The sequence below is a fragment of the Silene latifolia genome, chromosome 10 (genome assembly GCF_048544455.1).
Source record: "Silene latifolia isolate original U9 population chromosome 10, ASM4854445v1, whole genome shotgun sequence".
Lineage (NCBI taxonomy): Eukaryota > Viridiplantae > Streptophyta > Magnoliopsida > Caryophyllales > Caryophyllaceae > Silene > Silene latifolia.
Window position 1 is genome coordinate 97,387,770 of NC_133535.1, and position 24,660 is coordinate 97,412,429.

Genomic DNA, 24,660 nt, shown 5'->3' on the forward strand with positions numbered 1-24,660 from the left:
ATAATTAAATAAACAATTTAATATATATTTTCATCTAAAACCATAACACCAATCCAAATACTAGTATAAATATTTGAATAATATCAAATATTTATGAGTACTTAATTAGGTCTTATTAATAGCGATTTTACACAAGATTTATTAAAAACTAAAATAATAACTACTCCATATAAGAGTACGTACTTATTAATCATAACATATAAAATAATTTGGAATCGATGCATGCACAATCATCACTAGTTCGAGCCTCCGAAAATATTTTTCAGCACCTTAACTTGTTGAGCATCCAACAATGTAATCTTCTCAATAATTTCATTAGGAAGATCATTAGAACCCAAAGACGAAGAAGTAAACATGAAACCAAGATGAGCACTGGCCAAGCTCACAAATGCAAGTGCAGGAATTTCGCCAACATTAACTTGAAAATGAAGCAAACTTTGAGGAAATATCATCATGTCGCTCTTATTCAATTTCTTAAAATAGGCAGTGTTATCCGAGGCAATGAACCCGGCAATAATAGTGCCATCAATGGCAATGATAACCTTGGATACTCGGTGTGTGCGCAATGGGATAACACCTCCAACACCGATGTCTAAACTGGCCATCAAAATGCCTAAACCGTTTAGCCCAGCGAATTTAGTGTCAATTGCTGGTGTTACAGCAGAATTATACATGGTATTGGATGTGTTTCCGGCCACACCCAAGCCTGAGAATACAAAGTCATTGACTGTTACATTTGTCGGGTTCTTATATGGGAACCCTGCCGGTCCAACAGGAAACTGTAATCTGCTACACAGAAATCATCTACGATTGCTGATGAAAGTGATACAAAAACAGAAAGTATTGCAAAAAATATTGCCTTAGTTTTCTCCATAGTCTATTTCTGAAATAATATATTGGTAGTTAAGTATCTTGGTTGTATTTTGATGTAATTGATATATTTTCTTTGAATTTGAGATCATATTTATAATAATAATTCAAGGTGTGAATTTGATTATTTTTTATGAGATAAATTGAAGACAAGTGCGTACTGTAGGAGGAAGGAGGAAAATTATCTATCTATACAAATATATAAAACACAAACCACTAGTATTTTTTTCCCGCTCATTTAACAAAAAACCTATCAATACTGATTTAAGAAATTCACTGGATTAGACACTACTGAAAAGCCCACAACTCATTGGACCGCTAACAACTACTCTGTAAAAGTCTACATTCCCCAAAGACTTATCTCACTACTCAGAACATGTAGTTTGCCACATGTTTTGTTGCAAATATGACCATTTTACCCTCAGCTTTTCAATTACCTATGGAAATGTCTACTTCATTTTAATACGGTAAAGGATGAGGTATAATTAGGGGTGAGAAAATTTAGGTCCGGGGCCGGAAAAATGGACGGACCGAATCATTTGGTTTGAACCAAATCCGGACCGAATTATTTTAGTCCGGTCCTCGATCCCCATTTTTCAACTTTTAGTCTTCGGTCCGATCCGGTCCAAAATCGATTAATTTAGGTCCGGATTGAATGGAGTAAATTTCATTTTTAAAAACTCATTATTAAAATATTATGAATCAAATTAATATTTTATCTTCTGAAGATATTATAAATTAGTACCGTCAATTAATTTCATAAAAAGAGTCATAGAATTATTTAAATGCATTTTATTTAGCAGATTGAAAATGTGGATTCGGTTAAACTCGGCTTATTGTCGTCCAACCACGGCTTGTGTGAGAAAAGATTATGTATATGAAATAGTGAAAAAACTAATTTTAGGAACATTTCGTTCTGAAACCGAACGGATTTAGGTCTGATTTCGGTCCACTAAATTTTTATTTTCGATCTTCGGTCCGGTCTTGGACTAATGCTCAGCCCTAGGTAAATTATACGGAGTATGTGACGAATGATTAACTGGATCGAGTTAGTTTGAGCGGGGTAATATGCGGTTAGGTTTGTAATAGTTAGGGTAAGATTAGGTGGATTCAGGTTATTAGCTCATTTTCACGTATTATTAACAAGTTACTCGGGGATATTGGTCATTGTACAACAATAAACATTCGAGTAAGATCAGTTCGGTTTACAGGTCAAGCTGGGTTCTCCATCAAGTGTCTGGTCGGGCACGGGTCAAGTTATATGGGTCGGATTATTCAAATCGGGTCAAATTGGTGAAATCGATGTATAATTAATTCAAAAGATTTTATACTTGTTCTTTTGGGTTTGACTATAATATGGGTAGTTCTTAGATATTGATTTTCATGTGATTTTTTTTTTTTAACAATTTGAACGCTTATATAAAATGTTGTAAATTAAATTATAATATTGAAAAAAATCAAATTAATACGATGTGGCAATTTTTTTAAAATATTATTTATATGCCCAATTTATATGCCCGTGCAATTTTGCACGGGTTTAACCTAGTTATAGGAATAGTTATTAGAGTTGAATACAGTAACAATTACTTCGTCTGTAACCTTGATCACCAAATCTCATTGAAGACGGGCGATATCCGTCACAAGCTTGTGACGGATAACATTTCCTCTCACAAAATGCCCATTGAGAGGTGAGTGGGAAGTATATGGGGGGTGCCCCACCTTGTCCCCTCTCCCTTTTTCTGAGAGGTCACAAGCTTGTGACGGGATTAGCCTGTCGCAAGCAAGACTAGCTGAACCTTGATTTGGTCCATATTCGACGCTCCCCAAATTGTTAGATATCACAATCCTGTACATATTTCTTTCAAATTACAACAATATATTCAAACTTTCAAATTATCTAATTAGCTTGCCTTTCGGATTTTGTTAATTGATTATTATTCGCAGTTAATCTGAAAATTCATAGCAAAAAATCTAGTTTCCCTCTTCTCCCATTTTGTTATATACTTATATCGTGCAAAAGGGTCTAGGTCCCCCCAAAGGGAGGGAGAGTCCGCTTCGTAAGTCCAACGAGGTTTCACCTTAAAACCAACTGGCTATAGAGGGATTACCCTTTGCCTTATATAATGAGATCCTCTTCTATAATAACCTGACTCAATCCTAATCGAACTGAATTCAATAATAATCGAATGACACCTAAACCTGTAAATATCTTAATAGGTGAGAATTGAACAGATTTACCTGAATTAAAAATACACTAAAACTTGGGAGAAACGGTCTCTCACTAAGTTATTGAGAGACCAATCTTTAATTTTGTACCCTTTTATTTGTATTTACTACCCTTTTTATTGTTGATCGTAACATACTAATTTCGTACCTATTTACCTAATAAATGTACCCATTTTATCATTAATCATGATTTGTACCTATTTTACTCCATTTAGTACCACTTTTTCTTAAAATTGTACAATGATCTCTCAATAAAGCTTATTAAGAGACCGTCTCCCATGAGACCTACTCTTAAAAATATTTATATTCTGATAAATAGACTCGTATTTTAAGTGTTTTTCCTTTCAATCTTTGTTATTAATGGTATTATGAGTTATTACATTTAAATTAAAAGGTATAAAGTATATTTAAGCTAATGTTTTGAGCCTCAAGTCAAGAGAAATTATGATTCAAAACTCAACTAAATTTATATTGACCCGACCTCAACCGCACCAACTCGAAATAGCACAAATTGACTAATGTGGATAACCAAACTAAACCTGGTCGAAATTGAAATGAAACCGAAATTAAGGTCAACCCGTTCAAAATCGAACTGATTTAACCTGGTCCGAACTGAATCGAATAACCTGTTTACGAAGTCTAACGACATCTAACTACTTAACCAAATATGTTTTAGTTTTGTGATTAACACGGATGTATTGTGGATAATAAGTTACAGACTCAAATCCATGTCCCTCTTTTGTAATACAACTAAAAGTGCACGCTTTTTATCAAAAAAAAAAAATGACGACCTTCTTATTTAAATGTTATGACAGGGAACCAATACACCATGAATTAGATTATGTATTGTAACAGATTAAATAAAGAATGAGGTGTAACAATATACCACCGAAAAATTTGGTAAATAATTGGTTGTCGAATTGCGTAAGGTTGTCATTGTTTATTTGCCTTTGAATTGCAACATTTGATTAAAAATAACAAATTAAGTCATGATTTATGATGAAAATAGATTTTAGTTTAAGCAAGTGAGAAATACATGGATACGTGTTCTTCCCAAATTGAATGACTGAACCCATAACCCTGTCCTGACTGTTTCACAAGTCTAGCTCCAACCTATCTTATGCTCAAGCTTTAGTCAAGCTTGATCACATTCGAACCTGTCCGAAAGTGAACATGATTAAGCCGAGCATGATAAAGATGACCTCATGCCGACCAAACACAAGATAAGATCTTTTTGGTTATACCAAGTGGAAGGTATACTTTTCCAGATGTTTTGGAAGTACTTTTCTAGATAATTTTAATGTTTGAAGAATATAATAGCCAACCATAAAAGTCTCAAATCCGAACGTCATTTCACTCACTTGTACAAATGCTTCGTTTAAATTTCAGCATCATCGACTGTTCACCATCAAATTTTTATCCGCGAATCAAACTTTAGCATCATCTATTCAGAGAATTACTCCTATTGAGAACATAGATATTAGTGTAAGATAATTTTACACAAATTTACCATAAAGCTAAATGATACCAATTGACTACTACAGAGAAAATATCTTTTAATAATCACTTTTACCTACTAATATAATTGTGATTGGATTCGTTTTACTATTATATTAGTGTAAATACGTCTTAAAAAACAACTAACTCCATTCACATAAAGTGCTTCCCAAATGCCGATCATTTCTCCCTGCCGATTACCCAATAAGCATGACATACTCCTTAACAGTTTACTTTATTTTATGAGTGGCCAATAGAAAAGTAAATTATTAACGGAAACGAAAAAAGTATAAGTTACTGTTTTGGCACTTTAATTTACGAAGTAGTTGTTTAGATTTCTTTACTCCTATACTGAACTTAAGTAGTATTTCATTTTGGTCTAAAATCAAACTTTTTATTAATCACAACTTATAAAGAAAGACAATCTTACATCGTGAGATGGTCTATTTTTATAAAAGTTGTTATTCATTCATTCCTAATAAATGTGTTGACTTTTTATACTATGAGACTGTCTCGCGAAAGGTGGCAAATGGATCCATCAGATCAGTTTTGGTTTGGGTTATTTCAGATTGGGTTATTTCAATGGACCATAATTTTCGATTTCAGTTTGGTTCAATTCAGGTTGGATTCAGATTCCACTTGTAATCGATGCTAGATATTTCGAATCGATGCAGGTTCGAGTCCGGTCAACATCGGAGCAAATGTAGTTCGAGTCGGGTCAATATCATTGCAGATGCGATTCGAGATGGGGCATATTCGAATCGATGTCAAGAGTTTATGTCTTTTTTAAAAACAACGGACACAATACAATTTTTCTTTTAATAAATAGTATATAATTTTATTTATAACTAAGATATAATATTAATTTAGAGACGCTAAAGAGGTGACAGTCATGTATAAAAAGACGCTCTAGATGTGACGCACTTGTACTTTCGGGTTATTTAGAGATTCAATGTTGGATTTAGTCATCAATATACACTACGCCAAATCTGGCAATCAATAAGGAGCGTATCACAACGGTTTAATGCATTTAATAATGACACTTAGATTACCGTTTTCCAAATATTGGCGGAAACCTAGACCGCGCTAATAGGAATTACGGTTTCCCTCGAAAACCGTTGCTATTATAATTTAACAACGGTTGATTAACAAACCGTTGTCAAAAGCTTTTAACGGTTTCCAAAAACTCGTTATAGAATCACTCTTATCAACGATTGTTAGAAAACCGTTACCAGTTTAAAATATCGGCATTTCGAAAACCGTTACTAAATTAACACCATCAACGGTTTTTGTTACCCGTTGTTATGTTATTGCTACGGATCTTTTGTAACCGTTATTACTGTCTATTATGAATAACGGTGTTTCAATTCAACCGTTGTCAGTATTTGATTAGATTTTTCAATTTGATTACTGTATTCAAAACTGAACTTTAATAAATATTCAGTTTGACCAATAATATTCAATTTGACCAAAATAATTCTATAAATACGTCTTCATAATGTTTTAGGTCAAATTCTAAGTTATGAAACATTTACTCTCTAATTTATTTCTAAATATGTCTCTAAAAAAAATATGGCTGGTGAGCTACAATCACGTTCTCGTTACGCACAGCCTTTTACTTGCATTCTCCATAATCTCCCGGTTCATTATGGTGTGAATGGAAAGGGTTTAAACCCTAATTTTGGGTGGTTGACGGAAATGCTTCATAACTCCGGTTTCACCGCGGTTAAAAAAGTGTACCCTGTGTCTACAAACAAGATAATTACAACGGTTCTTATAAGAACCGTGTTAAATTATGCAATTGCTGAATTACATTATTTTAAATAACCTTCTTCCTTTCTTTATTTCTTCATTTCTCTCTCTCTCTCTCTCTCTCTCTCTCTCTCTCTCTTTCTCTCTCTCTTATTACTCAAATTATGTCAAGTAGTAGCTCTTCTTCTTCCTCTATTTCAACAGGGACATATAATTGCTCAGTTCCGGCAGCATTATGAACTTCTTGGAGTTTGCAAAATCCGGGAAGAAAGTTTCTTACTTGCAAATTCTATAATACCGAGACTAAAATGCGTGGATGCAATTACTTCAAGTGGGTTGATGAACCAATGACTGAGTGGCAGAGGATGGTTATAAACAAATTAGTGAATGAGAAAAAGAGCATGGATATCGATATTACTCAAGTGAGAACTATACTATATCAATTTGAAGAATCGAAGCGGGGAAATGACAGTGAAATATTGAAGGCAAAAGAAGAATGCAAGAAGTTAACCATAGATATCGTAGAACTCAAAAATAATGAGGCATGGCTTAAGGTAATTGTCAAATTTCTTTTTCTAGTTGTTATTTACCTAGTTTATTATGTATGGTGGTATTTTGTACTCTTTATGTGTAAACTTGTAATCCGTTAAATTAATGGAAATATAAGCAAGATTTTCTAAGAAATATATTGTAATTAGCTGGCATATACCAAATGATGCTTTATTTCTTGGCGGTAAAATCAAACACAATGAAATATAAAATAAAACGTTTATACCCAAACCGTTGATAAGGACGTATACAGTTATAACGGTTCAGGCCGTTGTTATTTATATAAAAATGATGCTTTATTTCTTGGTGGGAAAATCAAACAACATGAAAATATTACAGACAACGGTTATTTATGATCCGTTGTAAATAGTACGAATTAATTACGGTTTCAAACAAAATCGTAGTCTGTTTGGAAATAAAATATAACGGTTTTTCTTATACCGTGCTTATTACTTTCTAATAAACAAGGTCTTGCAAGAAGTGTTGTATTATTCACACATATATACTCTGAGCTTCCCCTCCCCCACATAATATTCTCAAACATTGAGCTTCCCCTCTACCACCAGCCCACCCATCGTCGTCGCAGTCATCGTCATCGTCATCGTCATCATCGCCATTGCCGCCGCCAGATCAATCCGAATTCTCCTCTTTAAAGAAGTAATAAACCCTCCTCTCGGTAGATTTGTTTGTTTATAAGTATGCATTGTTATTATTTGTTTATTAATTTATGCTTTAGATATGGTCCAAAAGCGCAAAAGAAACGATGGAAATGCGCCAGGCGACGACTCAGGTGATGAGAATAATTTGCAAGACACTTCGGGTCGAATGTGCCACATGGTTTCCCTAGAAGCAATAAATTCAAAGATACCTAATCCTTTATAATGGGATAAAGATACGGGGCTGCCATATGGTGAGTATGCCGGGTATTTTGCGAGTTTGATTGGTTGTTGTGTAAGACAATATGTGCCTCTCGGTACGCCGCGTATCTGTGAACTGAGTCAAATACGGAACACCATGCTAATAAACAGAATAAAGGTATGTATATACAATAATAAATGTTTTAGCTGAAATTAAGTTACTACTTGATATGTGTATTAGCCGAAACACTTGTACCAACTATGCTCATCATATATGCAGTTAGCTTACGTTGTCCCCGAAAAGTATGATAAATACCTAAAAACAAAGACAGGGAAAACCCTCAGTTCTTGGAAGTAAAAGATGGCTGAGAACCACTTGTTCAACAAGGAAACCAGGGAGATGAACAAGAACCCACTAGCAAAGAAGTATCCATATGTCAGTCAAGACCATTGGGATAGCTATATCGCTTATAGGCAATCTGACAAGTTTAAGGTAACTTAATAATAATAAGTAAAGAAGTATACTTAATTAGTTTAGTGTTTGGTCATGCTTACGTTTCTTGATACAATTTATTTGATGAAGGCTATGAGTGAGAGGAACAAGGCGAACATTTCAAAGAAAAAGACCGTCCTTTACGGCTCCCGAGGTGGTTATAGATTGATTAAGAAGAAACTTGTAAGTACATAATTCTTATAGTATTAGACTATTAGGTGTTTTAGTCAGATGTTATATATGTTCATCGTAATCATACATACTTTGAGAGGATATCAATGTGATGAATGAATTGTAGGCAAAGCTTGGAAAATTTAGTCGTCACGACGCTTGGGTGGAAGGTCACACTCCTAAGAATGAAAAGACGGAAACTTAATATGATAAGGACATCAAAGAGAAAATTGTAAGTTTGAATAAATATATCACTCCTACCACTGGTAGTCAGAGTTATATAATTGTGTGTTGCTTAATGGTTTTATGTGTATGTAGAGGATCTATGAGAAGGAGGTAGAGGAAAGAAAATGGAAGCCTGAAGGACGTGATGACATTCTTGCTAGGGAAATCGACAAAGCAGAGCATCCAGGTCGTGTGAGAGGGGTATCGACGCATGTTGGTATCAGTAAGTATTTTGGGAAAACTACTCGAAGTGGTGATGATTCCAAGAAGGTAATCTATAAATACTGTATTTGAACCAACATAAATTATAACTATATATGCTGACATTAATCCTACTACACAGCTACATAAAATAGTCAGGTTGATGATGAGAATGTTGGAAACTGGGGAAAAGCCATCAGAAAAAGAGTTGGATATGGTTCAAGAGGTAATAAAGGAAGCAAATGAGGAGGAGAAGAGGGGGGGGGGGGGGGGGAAGAGGAGGAGAAGGAGGAGGATGAGGAGGAGGAAAAAGAGGTAATAATATTTATGTCTTATATATATACAATGTGATATGATTTGGAAAATCAGTACGTGTTATATGCACAAGTGTTAATGTACAGAAGGAAGCCGATGAGGACATAGCAAGGGAGAAGGAAATGGCAAAGGAGACTCAAATGGGAGCCGAGGATCGATATCAGGCAGTTGAAGAGGAAGAGGAAGAGGAAGCCAGTAAGGCCGTGACACAGGAAGAGATTGAGGTAGTTGATGATCAGACGTTCTTCTCTACACCGAAAAAGGTAATAGCTGCTAGTTTAAAATTATTCATCTCAGTACACGTTTTTTACTTATGAAATTTATTAAAGGTAGTGCATGTATGTGAACTAATTGATTAAAGCTGTCGTGAAGGGCGATTGCAAGATGCCTTGTCGTCTATTCTATTTATAGGGGAAACAGAAAGTTACTGTTGCCAGAAGATACGTGTTCGCTTACGACCGGCTTCAACAAGTTAAGGTTCATGGTATAGCCCTTCATCACAATTGCAGTAAAGTGAAAGTCTCCCAATTATATAAAGACGAGTATGGGGAAGTACAAGTACCATTTCCTACTGAGGAGGTCACGTATTTGAAAGAAGCCCAGAGCTCTTATGTGCAATGGCCTAACAACCTCATCAATGTTGTCATCCCCGAGGTACCTATACGCAGACGTTAATTATTACTTGTTCTTTAGATATATTAGGGTACGAATATTAACACATCGTAAGTACTTTAATCTTTACATTTGCAGAAGTTAAGCAAAGCCATGACAGCAGCTAAAGCAATTACTACTACGTCAACGGAAGTTGTTGCAGTCAAGCCTGCTTATGATTCTTATTATGAATCGTGTGACTATAAGAAAAAAATGAAAACTGCTTTGCTGATGGCTTTGCACACCTGGCTGTAAAGAAGTCACCTAGAGGGGATGTAGTCATGATTAACATTGAACGGGAAATTATGGGCGCAGCTGATGTTGTCGTACTGGACCCGAAGCAACTGATGGAATTCGTCGACCTTGACAATTTAGATGCTGTTCACATTTTGATTTGGATGAAGTAAGTTTTATTAATAAAACTATTTAGTAATTTTCATTTACGAATAATGATGTTTGTTTAAATTATCAATTACAATAACATTCTTTGTTCCATGTGGCGTAATAGGTACCTGAATAATCAGATTGCTGAGAATATGGTCCCATTTCACGCCTACGGATTCTTGAGTCCTAAGGCGTTCTCTGTGCACAGAATTTCATACGAAGAACAAATCAATAGTATCGCTCGTCAGTTGATGTCATCCAAAAAACTATGGCTTGCCCCCTACAATGAGAATATGTATGTATAGTACGTGATTATTGTAATGAATCACGGTTCTATAAATTTATTACTAACATGCTTAAATGCGTGTAAATGAACTAACAGTTCAATGTCCCAAATTGAATAGGAAGCATTGGGTGCTACTGGCAATCCAAGTGGAAACAAAAATAGTGTACTGGATTGACTCTCGCGAAGTCAAACCCTCTGACAGTTGTGTAAGGATGATAACTGAGTAAGTTTACAACCTTCAATAATGTCATTTGTTATTGTATGACTTGAGACATATATATGCAAATAATAATGGCATGTGTGTATATTTATGATTTAGTGTTTTTGAAGCAAAAGAAAGATTATGTCCACTTGGGAAATATGAAAGCGACGTTGTTCCCAATTTTATCACGCCATTAGTAAGTGTATTCTAAATAATTACTCGTATCATTTAATTAATGTTTATGCGAGAGGTTGATTATCTAATTCAGCTGATTTGTGTGTGATTTATATAATAGTCTCCTAAAGCACCAGACGACAAACAATGCGGTTTTAACGTTTGCCAGTCCATGTGGGAGGTTATCCACAGAAAACTATCTACCATTCCGATACGGGTTAGTGTGATTTAAAAACTATTTCAGACGTAAATTGAGTTCAATTCTGTATACTTCCACCATGTATTACATCTATTTTGATTATGTATATTTTGAATTGTAGTTTCCACAAATACTCAACAAAGCCCCTAATATTCGCGAGAGACATCAACCAGATGAGAAAATATGTGGGCCAATTATGTTGTTTCATTAGCGAGGTCTCAATAGTTTTCTCATGCTTTATGTACGAGTGTGTATATATAGATCCATTGTATATTGGTTTCTTTTGTTTTCTCAATAGCAGTTGTGTTTTGGTTGTTGATCATCCTGTTTGTACTGTTTTTAAACTGGGTTTAATTGATTGCAAGGTGTAATATTTTGATATAGGATTGAACTTTTGCCTCGCATGACTCTTCGGAATGCTATTTTTCATCAAGAAATGAAAAATAGCATTTCAAAGAAATTTACTACAAACGCTGGTGAAAAATAGCATTTCAAAGAAATTTGCTAGAACAAAGCTAAAATCATTTTTTTTTAAAAAAAAAATTAAAAACGATAACGGTTAGAAACAACCCGTTGTAAACAATTATTTGACAACGGTTTTGTTTAGATAAATAACCGTTGACATATTTCCCTCCCATTCAAACCGCCAAAAATATAAGATAACGAACGATAACCGTTGTCGAGTTCAAAAATTTTACAACGGTTTATTTAAGCAGAACCGTTGACAAAATTTCATCAATATAAATAGATAACGGTTACATACCGTTGTCAAAAGATGAATATTACAACGGTTTTGCACGCAATAAAGCCGTTTTTAAATCTTGACATTCAATTAAATAAGATAACGAAACGAACCGTTATCATATATAATATTTAACAACGGTTTTGGAACGATAAGACGTTGTCAATAGTAAACTACGACAACGGATTTGATACCGTTCTTAAGATTTAACAACGGTTCTTGATGTTATATAACGGTCGCTTGTTATTTGTATAACCGTTGTATATATTTAACAACCGTCGTTGCAATAACGGTCCCGTGTTTATATTTAAAAACGGTAATTTGCATTATTTGACCGTTATTGGATGTCTTATTTGGCGTAGTGATATGAGTTAAAATCTGTTCAGGGATACTTCGGTTTGGATTGAAACAATTCAGTTTGAAACAACTCATATTATTCGAGTTTAGTCTATTTTATTAAAAATTCGGTTTACTTTAGAACAAATTCAGGTTGATTTAGTTTTCGGATGAAAAGCAAGTTATATCTTTTAGGTGTACGATCAGGTGTCGACTTTAGTGCCCTGCAATTTGGCTTATTTTTATTTTAGTGTCTTGAGGTCTAAGTCTAACACAATACCGACTTTCTTTTATTATTTTGGAATATTATCAATCTAGTGCCCTGAGATTTGCCATAATTTTATTTTAGTGTCTTGAGGTTTGCATACTTCCACTTTATGTCTTGAGGTTGTTCCTACTTTGATAACCTATGCATAACATTCTTAGTATTTTATACTAAAAAATATATGTTGAACTGATGTGACTCATATTTGAGCACATTTAGTCCCCGAATTAACCTCATTCCCATGCTTTCTAGCATATATTAGGGTCATTTCTTATCTTTAGTTTCTCATTTTGCATATTCTTTGAGGTTTTGTGTCCTTGATAGGAGAGGATTGATAGCCTTGCATTTATGGAGCAAAATGGAGCTAAATGGATCGCATTTAATGACCAAGCAAAGAAGAGGAGACCAACACTAGAAGCCTAAGCAAACAAATCAAGTGAATTGGGCAATGATGAAAGATCCGTGCGTCCCTAAGACAGTCCCCATGGATTGTTAGGATGGAAAGAACAAGAGATGAACCCTGACCTAGGATCCGAGCGTCCCGAGCTCAAGCCGCGCATCCCAGACCTAGGATCCGAGCATCCTGATGCCAGCCCGAGCGGATCGCCTTACAAGACCAAACGTGCTTTAGGCTAGGATGCGCGGATTTCATTGGGAGTTGCTACATGATCCACGCATGTCCCTCGGGAGTTACAAATTATCAAGCTTCTCTTAGAGTCTTAATCGTCATTTAAGCCCATAGTAACCATAATCCTTATACTTAATTTTAGTATAAATACCCTATTGTACTACCTAGATGAACATCATATCATAATCAATCTCTTAATTTAGTCTTAATCAAAGTTATAATACACATTTCAATATTAATCACATCTAAATCTTTCATTAATCTCTCAATTGTTCTTAGTTTTAGTTGGGTAATTAGAAGATTATTTGGTGTTTATTGGATGATTGACAACTCTCCATCAATCATCAAGTTTCGTTCTATTATTCTTTGCTTTATTATTTGGATCATCCTAAGTTGGTATAATCCCCTTTTCCTTTTCTTAATTATTTTTATTTCTTTTACTTATTCATCATGTTCTACTTTGTTAATATGATTGACAACCTTATTAGCATGCTAAACTTGATCATGAGTGAGTAATCTTTTAGCTAAGGTTAATGGGGAATTAGGGGAATCAATCATGGGATTAGATCTATGCTTAAATTAATATGCTTTCATAATTAATTGCTTGCTTGTTGTGATTTCAACCTATGCACATGTTATGTTTGATGGAATGCTAGACTATGAAACCTTGCATTTTGTACCCATCTTTTATCTTTTCAATGAGGCTTGTAAGATATAAACCAACTCAAGCCTTATTAGACCATGCATAGAGTTGAATAGGAAGAGACTAAGCCGACTAGTAGGTGTTGTAAAGTGTTGATCGACTCGGCTCCGGGACCTAAATCTTCCTAGGGATTGTAAAATATACACTAACTCGATCCCATCACAACAATAAGTTGCTTGTACTTATTTGAAAGCATGTTTCTATGATCTATTTCCATGAATCCCTTATGAACCCATGACACCCTAGTGCCCTTAATCAATTGATTACAAACCCCTTTAATTGCTTTAGTTTGTTTTCGTAAATTTACATTCATCTTGTGTGGACAATGGGCCACGGGGGGTGCTTGGGAACAAGCGTTTGCATTTGTGGAGTCGCCACCAATTTATTGTGGAAAATGGGAAACCGTTCGAATACCTCGTGTCATGTCAAGACACAAAATAGTGACATGAACACTAAGAACTCGTTACCCTTGGCATTCTATGTCTAGAATGACTCTCGTGGATGCCAATGAACACGGATCTTCACAGAGGTCTGGAGTAAGGAGTGAGGGTACGTATTAGGAAGTCCTTTTAATGAACACCTAATCCCGCCCGCCTCGATAGCGGCCTCTATTAATGATTAGGAAAATCGTTTATACTCGATATGCTGTCGATTATATGCATGCAATGCAACATCCAATGTTTTAATCCTAACATGTGAAATTAGACTATGTCGGTGAACAAAGAATTTAGTAATTAATTATGTCGAGCAAATAAATCATACAAGGATAAGAAATATTACAAAGGAATAAGAAATAACTTACAATGGATATTTGAATTTGTATCATAAGTATGCCCAAAAGAGTTTTAGAAATAAAAGAAAAGAAAAGAATAAATGAAATAAGGAAAATTAGAAAATTGGAAAAAAAATATGGAAATTGGAAAATTGATTTAAATAAGAAAAATTGGAAAATAAGGAAATTTAGAAAATAAGGAAATTTGGAAAATAAGGAAATAAAATAAATTAGAAAAATAAAAATAAAGAAATAAAATAGAGAATATGGAAAATATGTCGAATTATGGCGATAATACGAATAATAGTTAATTAAAAATCCTAATTAGAAACCCTACGTCAGAGAAGAGTTTAGAGGCAGAAGCCAACTTAGAACAGGCGCAACATCTGTTGCGTCCTCTGGAAGAGGCGCAACACTTCTGCGTCTGTTCTCCAGTTGGATTCTGACTGTGAAAGTCATACTCGTGGGTTGTTAGTGTTCGTTAGTAAATTTAAGATCGATTATTGATATTAGAACTCGAGTTGAAGTGATTAACAGATTACATACATACTAATATTGTTATAAAAGCGATGAACACGAATTAAAACGGGTTAAAACGGTTAAAGATAAATTAAAACGAGTTAAAACGAATTAGGTTTAATTACGAAGACGGAAATGAATTTGAAAGAACTTGATAAACGGTAAAAATATGTTCAAAGGACGAATTCCAGAAACTTGATATGAACGAATCGAGTCTCTAAAATCCGGGTTTGATTTAATGACGAAAACCCGCAAATATTGATTATAAGCGATCTAAGTCGGAAATAAAACATGATAATTAAAAAGAATGTATTAAAATTTATCATGTACGAAGAAAAGAGAAGAAAATAAGAAAGTAAAATAAAAGAGACGAAATCAAGAGAAAACTGAGGAAGAAGAAGAAGAGCAGAAACAGCGGCAGCCCCTGGAAGAGGCGCAGCAGATGCTGCGACTCTTCGAAGAGGCGCAGCTGTTGCTGCGTTTCTTCTTGACGTCTGGCTACTGCTAATCCGTAAAAACGGTTTAATAAAAGGGTTTTTAGAAGTCGGTTTTAAGCATACTTTTGACGTAAATCTTACAATAATTTGTACGAAAATAAAAATACAATAAAAAGATGGGATTTACACCCTCAGACTTACATGTTAGCGTCGCGAGATTTAACTAAATCGGTTTTTAATGGTAACTCGACTCGATCTATTCAAATATGAAAGTGCCCTTGAAAAAGGAATTTAAAAAGATTGATTGAATTATTAATTAATTATGGTGTAGTGGTCAAATTGGTCGGTCATGCAAACGTGACTGGTACTCAGAATGATCTGAGGTTACGTGATCGATTGATCAAGCACGGAGGCGTCGAAAGCTTAGAGCAAGGACTTAGAATGCAAAGGGAGAAGAGAAGGGCGGACACTCGCGCGAAAAATATGGAGACGAAGGTCTCTATTTATACTAATCACGGAATAAGGGTTTTAGGAACGGAAATAGGAAAGATAGACCCTTCCCCAAGCAAGCGCGTAGATGCGGAACTTGCGTCAGATAAAAGCTACCTTGGAGAAGAGGCGCAGCAAGTACTGCGGCTCTTGGAAGAGGCGCAGCACCTTCTGCGTCATATCCCCAACAGTTTCCTCCTGCGCAAGAAAGCGCGTTTGACAGCCAGTCTTATTTTAAGCATAACTTTCTCTACAAGACTCGGATTAAGGAGATTTCGGTGGAGTTGGAAAGCTAAGTGAAAAATCTAGAACTTTCTGGGAAATAGGCCTGACCCAAAAAAGTCGTTATGACCTTGTAAAATAGGCCTAAATGTCGGATTGTCATTTTTGTTAAATGAAATGCACATTTTGTAATGTAAACATTTTATGACATCCTAACCTTAAGTAGACAAGCACATTGCCTTTGACTCGGGATTTGACGGTTTTTAGGAAATGAAGACGGTTTTTGACCCGGACTCCAAATGTAGTCTAATTACTGACAAAACGACCGTAATGACACCTAGATGACAACCATGAGATAGACACAAGTGTATGAGTTACCTTTTATTAACCGATTTACGAAACGTCATAAAATCGCGACATATGCTAGAAATGCGGCCCAATCATCACTGGGTGTTTGGCGGGAGGTGCAGAAATGAGGTATCTACAGAGCCCCCACTTTGACTGAGGCTTGAACAAGGCGAAAGTCAAAGTATAGCCATCAGGTCAATCGAAGATTACAACCTGACGACTATGGCGACGCGAGGCGGCTCAAGGGGTCTGAGCCAAGGACCTGTCGTCGGGAACATTTTAGAGTCTTTCGACTTCCGGGGAGGGTCGTTTAAAGTCCATTAGACTACGTAAGGAGGCTCGCCATTCATAAGAAGAAACCATACCTGAGACTTCTTTCTCGAGATGCTTCCGGAGTTGCATAGGAGTTGAGGGTAAGACCTAAAAGATATGTAAGGATTGTGCTAGGGTGTGGGGCCCTAAAGGAAAACATCGACGGGAAGGAGGCCAAATATAAGTTCAACCTAAGGGGTAACCAAGGTTTGGGTTTATGAACCCTAAGGAAGTGTGATCATAAAGGATTGAAATGGTAGGAGTCTACGAACTCTAGGGGAGTTTGGAAACCTAAAGAGCTGGGTGCGTGAACCTGGGTATATGAACCTCAAAAGACAGGCTGGTATGGGAACTTAAAGGCTTGTGAACCTAAGAGGCATTGGGATCCTAAGGTTAAGTTTATAAACTACTGGGTTACTAACTCTTATTTTGAACGCATGCGTTTAATATTTCTAAGAAAAAAAAGGAAAAGGTATGAGAATTTCAAAAGGATTTATGAACCTAAATACGTTGGTGTGGGAGCTTAAAGGCTTATGAACCTAAAGAAGCCATTTTAGGATCTAAGAATCTGGGGGTAAGAATCCTATCTTTGGGTTTACGAACCTAAGGAAGGAGGCTCTGGTTTGGGAACTTCTGGAGAACGACACCTTTGCTGAACTACGTGAGGAAATAATAACATTAAGGGTAGCAGGACGTCGGTAGAAACTGCTGGGGAATCTGCTTGCGTCGGTCTCAAGCGAACTCTTGTTGGGGAACATATTGACGATTAGGAACATCTTGATCGTCACGGGAAAAACCTTGGGTGAGCAATACTGCAAAATACTGCTGCGCTGGAACATATATATTAACGACTAGGAACATCTTGATCGTCATAAGAGAAATATTGAGTGAGCAATACTGCAAAATACTGCTGCGCTGGATATAACGATTTGAGCAATACTGCAAAATACTGCTACACTGGGGAGAATGAAGACTTGAGCAAAGCCCTCAGTTGGAGCGAGCAATGCTTCTGATACTTACCTCCATGGTTAGTAGCCACACAAGAATGCGATCTAATAGCACATAAACACATATGCACGTAAGCAATTATCACATGGACCTCGAATGAGGAAACACATAGGTTTTGCAAAAGTTGTTTCTTTATAAAAGTTGTTTAAAACTAGCTCAAAGAAATTTGTCGTTTGTAATACGTTATGCATATTCAAATGGGCTTTAAACATGTGACTGATGAGGACGCAGACCTACTAGGACACGACACGGGGATGACTCTGACAGACTTTGCCTAAGTATGCACAACCCCTAGCCAAGTTTAGGTGACAATGCGCAATTACGAAGGTAGAATTGCAAGAATGATGGGGACATATAAAGGCAACGCATGAGCCATGGATCAGCTGTCTACTTGGACACCCTTTGCTGCTGCTTGCTGTAAAAGAGACCCCTCTTGAGGCACGATAACTTGGAGAATTGATCTAAGACCTTTGTCATTGTCCGGACCGAGCACTAGATCGACTTAAAATAAGAGAGGAAGGGTGGCATCTCGGAAGAGAAGTCCCCAGGATGAGAAGATGACTTTGGATTTTGGTAAAACAAAAAGAGACTGGGCGACAAAAGGGAGCCCCCAACAAAGAGGTAAAAATGGAAATTGTGTTTGGAAGGTTATGAAATGGAAAGGGATGGTTGTAAAATAGGTGTTGATAATTGAGGTTGAAGGTTCATGGTTGAGGTGGTAATTGAAAGTTGAAAGTTGGGATGGTTGATAATTGAAAGTTGAAAGTGGGGATGGTTGTGTCCTTGAGGGCTGCCTACGTATTCACGTGAAGAGGTGAAATCAAACCATGCTCGTAGTTCAAGTGTGTGCCTAACCTTATGTTGTTAGGGCCTTAATGTGCAGGGGTCACGAGGGTAATTTCCTTTGGTGACTCGAACAATCGATTTGAGATAACTCCCTCTGATCATAGACCAAAGAGGTATAACTAATTTTGTAAAAATTTCATTGTCGTGTGAGCGCACTCGAAAGTGGACCCTAAGGATGAATTGGGTATGTCCCGTCCTAGGTAACAAAGTATTTGAAGACTCCGTGTCTGGGTCAAGGTGAAACTGGATTGGATATTTGGAATGTGGAGCTCGGAAATAAGAGGCTTTGATGAACAAATCTCTGGAGCTTGATTTTGTGGAGTCGAGGCTTTATGGGATTATGGCTTGCAATATAGGTTGGAAATGGAGTCTCTTGGCTTGATGTAGCCTGAGCATATAAAGGTAGGTTAAAATTATATGGGTTCAAATTTCCATGTCTTGGCCCTAAAGGAATGGGTATACTTGACGAGTTTGAGAAGATTCTCAAAATTCCTAACTATCTCCCTGTAACGGTCTCGAGAAGGACTTAGGGTGTGTGATGTGTAAAAGGCTAAGTGAGGGTGCTAGCTGACCATCTTCATCGATGTCTTGATTCTATATAGACTTCAGCAGTATCCCGTATTTGGTTTTAGGCTTGTTTATGGTTCAGACTTAGATTTTTTATCTGGAATATATCTAGGATTTTACTTAGATTCTTGATTCGGGCTTTTGAGGATAACTTTGACTTTGGATATTGACATGGACTGGATTGAGCCTTCTTCTTTTGACTCTTTTGTCTTGGATTATGCATAACCGCGGCCTTGGATATTGATCTCGGTTATTTCTCTTGATTGAGCCTTTGTCTTTGATCATGGCTCGTATCACCTTGGATTTGCTTGTTATCATGGCTTCGGGTCAGACTAGCACCTTTGGTGTGAAACGGGTTGGTCTTTAGTAACACGGGTTGTTTATTGTGAGGAATGGGTTTGCCTTCCGTCATGGATCGTTAACAAGGGAGATGGTCTGGATTCGTCCTTGAATCTCTTAAGATATGCTCGTACTAAACTAGGGTTATAGTGAGGTTTCTGTTGCCAGACATGGAATAGGTAAGAAAATGGACACGGAGTTTCAGGTCCTCTACAACTCGGAATGGAACATCATCTAAGTGTACTCACATCGACCTGGCATGTGTTGTCGTTCGTTTTAAAAATGTCTCAAATCAATTCTTGTTGTCACGGGAAAAGAGAAAAGGAAGAGATAGGATGGGGAATATGTGGATTGAAAAGTCTACTTTTATTGAAATGAATAATAAATGTATAGACTCGAGAAGACATGTGACTTGTGGGACAGCCCCCAGGTTGTCACTAGAAATGGAAATGGACACAAAGAAAAATACTAGAAAATAATTATGGGATAGAAAGCCTAGGACTCGGACTCGGACTCGGACTTTGCCGCGATCTCAGATCCAGACTCGTAATCATCGGCCCACGCTTGAACATTTCCTCTTCCAACAACTGGCTTCGGTATCTGGCTTTGAGCATTCATCCATTTGAACACCACGTCCTCATCATTGGGAATACTAGAAGGATAATGGTCAAGAAGAGTTTCATAATAAGTGGCATATCCATGAGGATTGCCTAACTTGCCATGTGGGTTAAAATTTGAGAGGGACAACTTCCCGCTTTCGATCATATCCTGAACCACATGCTTGAGCTTATAGCACATCTTAGTATCGTGTCCTTTGCCCCTGTGATATTGGGAATGGGCGTTCTCATCCCAGAATTTAGATCTGCTTTCTGGATCTGGCGTAGGAGCGATAGGCTCCAACATTCGTCGTTCCATGAGTCTCTGAAGGGCATCGGTGTATGTAATACCAATGTTTGTAAATTTCCTAGGAGGTGTAGCCTTCTTGTCGGAAGCCCTTGTGAATGACCTTCTTGGAGAGTTATAAGGTTTCCTTGATGAAGGCTCCATGAGGTTGCCTTTGTTGATTTTGATACTTGGATGAGAAGAACTCGGAATAGATTGCTCACTTTTTGCTTTAGGACTATCAAGTTGAGGGTTTGTCTGGACACTTTTCATCTTGAGAGGTTGGGCCTCAAGCTTCTTACCCATTTCCGCAAATTGATTCCCAATGTTGGAAAGCCGAGAGTTTAAATTATCAATGACTCCTTCTATCTTGGAAAGCATGAACATTCCACTTTGGACATCGTCCTCCTTCAGCGCTTTGATCTCTTCGCCATCACGAGGATCGAGGAGATGAGAAAAGTCTAGGAATGATTCTTCATCGTGTTTAGTGCTGTTAGACCCAAGAGGGTCGATCCCATCAAATTGCTCAACAAATGGTGGCATTGGAAGCTTGGCATCCTCGATCATATCCTGAATAATATGCTTTAGACAAAAACATTCCTCCGTATCGTGTCCCCTACCTCGATGGTACTGACAATATGAATTGCCCTTCCATCTAGGCAATATCTTTTCAGGGTCTGGGGTTGGACCAATTGGATGAAGTTTTCCCTGGGAAACCAGTCTTTTTAGAGCTACTTCATATGTGGTTCCGAGGTCAATGAATTTCCTATGAGCTCGTCCCGGCCTTCTGGGTGGAGTTTCCAAGAGGTTTACTCCCTTCTCTTCATTGGCCTTCTTAGATGGGTGAGTTATGTTGAAGCTATGACCTGACCTTGGGGTACGAGAAGATGGTAAAGGTTTCATCATGTCTATCTTATTTTCCATATTGATGACACGAGCGCTCAAGTCTTCGACGATGGCCTGAAGCTTAGTGACTGCAGTACTTAGTTCTTTGACGTCGACAGATAAACGTTCTTGAACATTTTCATTGGAAATTGCAGAATTCCTACCGAGAAGAAAATAACGCGCGTTACAACTTGATTCGACATGAGATCACGCATACTAAGGCGACAAACAAAGGATATACGATGAGACGAGATGACTAGACTCTTGACTTGTGAATCCAGGAAATGTCGTGAGTGACTTCTCGTGTTTGGACTCACGGTGTTTGACCTTGACCTTAGACTCGAGTGTTGACTTTGACGGAGTGACATTTATACAGTTGAACTTATTGACAGGATTGAAGTTAACGTGATTCTAAGAGGTGTGTTTTGAGTCGAGGTTCGGGTATGTGTGTCCCGAACGTGTCATTCGAGAGACGGATTTTGGAATGACTCGACGTGTTACCTCGAGTGTGTGAGTCGAGGTGTGGAAATGTTTAGATCCTAACTGAATTGGGGTAGGGGGTCCAAAATGACGGGGTGACGCCTTAGGATTTGACTCGAATTTGAAAAGACAAAAAATGTAAAGGTAGATGGGTTTATAACTTGACAGAGTTCCGATAAGGACATGGTCGGTTTGGATTTTGACTTTAACTTAGCCCAATTGAATTTACATGTTTACATTTAAATGGTTTGAAAATATTTTGGTTTAAAATGTTTTTGGGTTTTTTTTGGACTATTTTTTTTATTTTATTTTTTACGTTTTTATTTTATTTTATTTTTGATTTTTTTTTCGAGAATTTACAATGGATTTTTGAAAATATTTTTTTTTTTGTTGAAAAAAAAAATAAAATTTGAAAATCGTAAAATTCGGCATTACTTAGTTTATAAATGGGACAAAAAGGTTTGAAAATGAATTTTATTGAGATTATTTAGTTTATAAATGAGGAATTTAGACACATACAAAGTACATATACAAACATGCATTATAACGGTATGCTGAGTGCATTAAAAAATGATACCTTGGGTGTTTGGTTCAAGCATTGTAGGTATGAGGTAAGGGTTTGGAATGAGCTAAACCCATACCTTGTGTTTGGTTCACTAATTTTGTAATTTGATACCCATACCTCAAACCCATGAGGTATGGGTTTCTCATACCCAAAGGGGGAGGTGGGTATGAAAATGATACCTTGGGTATCATATCAAAGAAGAGTATTTGAAAAAAATTAGCATTAAAAAAATTTATTTTTTCCTCACAAAACTAAAAATATCCATATAATTATTTTTTTTCCGAATTCTTTCTTTTCTGTGAAAAATACAAACGATGATTTTTCTTGAACATTTTTAAAATATTTAAGAATAGAAGTATTAAGATATCAAAAAAAGATGACAATATGTATAAAAAATTATATTCAAGTTTTTAACTAATTAATATATGAAAATTTAAAGGAGAAAATTAATACATAAGTAAATGGTACAATCAATAATATAGACATACAAAAAAAAAAGTTCATTCCTCATTCCGGAGTTGAACCAAACACAAGGTATCAGGAATGGAGTTCCAAACCCATACCACCCTGGTTTGATTCCTGATTCCATACTGATACCTTTATGCGAACCAAACGCCCCCTTAAAGGGTTTTGGCTTAAAAAAGGTGGGTTGCCATACCAAGCTATCAAACCCTGGTCTGTGGAGAGGTCCGTGCCAAGCATGAGTAAGGTCGGTTCCTAGTCCATTTCCTCGAGTAGTGAAAGCTCTTGATACAGACATGAGTAAGCATCACGGTATGGTTGACGTCAATCACTATTTATCTTTAGGCCCAGATAAGAATTTGGACCGTCCAGACGGGATGATTGGTCGAATGGGTTGGGTTAAGCCTAGGAAGGCCGAATAAAACGACCTAAGAAGGTCGAGTAATGAAAACCGACAACTGTCTCATATAAACTATTCCCTAACCTTGTTCAAGTTTCACCCTGGGTAACACGTAAGTGTATAATGCCCAGCGGAGTCGCCACACTGTGGACAATGAGCCACGGGGGGCGCTTGGGAATAAGCATTTGCATTTGTGTAGCCGCCACCAATTTATTGTGGAAAATTAGTTATCGTTCGAATACCTCGTGTCATGTCAAGACACATAGTGACATGAACACTAAGAACTCGTTACCCTTAGCATTCTATGTTTAGAATGACTCTCGTGGATGCCAATGAACACGGAGTTCACATAGATCTGAAGTAAGGGGTGAGGGTACGTATTAGGAAGTCCTTTTAATGAACACCTAATCCCGCCCGCCTTGATAGCGACCTCTACTAATGATTAGGAAAATCGTTTGTACTCGATATGCTGTCGATTATATGCATGCAATGCAACATCCAATGTTTTAATCCTAACATGTGAAATTAGACTATGTCGGTGAACAAAGAATTTAGTAATTAATTATGTCAGAGTTGGAAAATATTAATTATTTGGAAAATAAGGAAATAAGGAAATAAAATAAATTAGGAAAATAAAAATAAAGAAATAAAATAGAGAATATGGAAAATATTAATTATATGGAAAATATGTCGAATTATAGTGATAATAAGAATAATAGTTAATTAAAAATCCTAATTAGAAACTGTATGGGTAAAAATACCCTCTCATTCTCATCATGACGTGGCAACTCGCAATTGGATAAAATAAAGGCACACGGATCAATGACAAGGCAGCAGGCTGCTAGACGGATGAACCTAGACATTCAAGTGATACAAAGGCCACGTTTGAATTAAGTAACAAACAGCCAGCAGGAACGTTGAAATGGTCAGCAGGAACATTGCAGTAATCAGGAAAAGCTTTGACAAAGTCAGCAACCACTTCCTATTTCATAGGGAGTGGAGCGTATGGTTGAGCATAAGTAGGGAGCATGTGTGATAATTCAAAGGAGGGCTATAAAAGAGCAACAAACTTCAGATTCAAGGCATTCATCATTGACTCCACTCGAAGAAATATCATTCACCACCTGCAACATTAACACACTTAGAAATTTATACATCGTTCGTATCATTTATACTTAGTCATTTGGAGATCTCTGCTGTACCTCATGATCATTCCAGCTAGGTTCACCCTCGGATACTATTATTACTAGTGGATCATTGGTGGGATGCCATTCCTGTTGGCGTGTCCCCGACAATAATGCGATCACAATTGTCGATCATGATGATCACATGTTTAAATCTCATTTTTTAAGAATACGTAAGGGATGATTTATTATATAGTCAACTGATCAACATTAATCG

At 36.7% G+C, this 24,660-nt stretch overlaps 1 protein-coding gene across 1 annotated transcript; it reads right to left on the minus strand.

Moving 5' to 3' along the window:
* Positions 1–236: 236 nt before the first annotated feature.
* Positions 237–24,416, minus strand: LOC141607937 (auxin-binding protein ABP20-like). Its single transcript, XM_074427286.1, has 3 exons — positions 24,330–24,416; positions 24,163–24,241; positions 237–760 (listed from the first exon to the last, which is right to left on the minus strand). The coding sequence occupies exons 1-3, from the start codon at positions 24,414–24,416 to the stop codon at positions 237–239; spliced, it is 690 nt and encodes a 229-aa protein (XP_074283387.1).
* Positions 24,417–24,660: the final 244 nt, after the last annotated feature.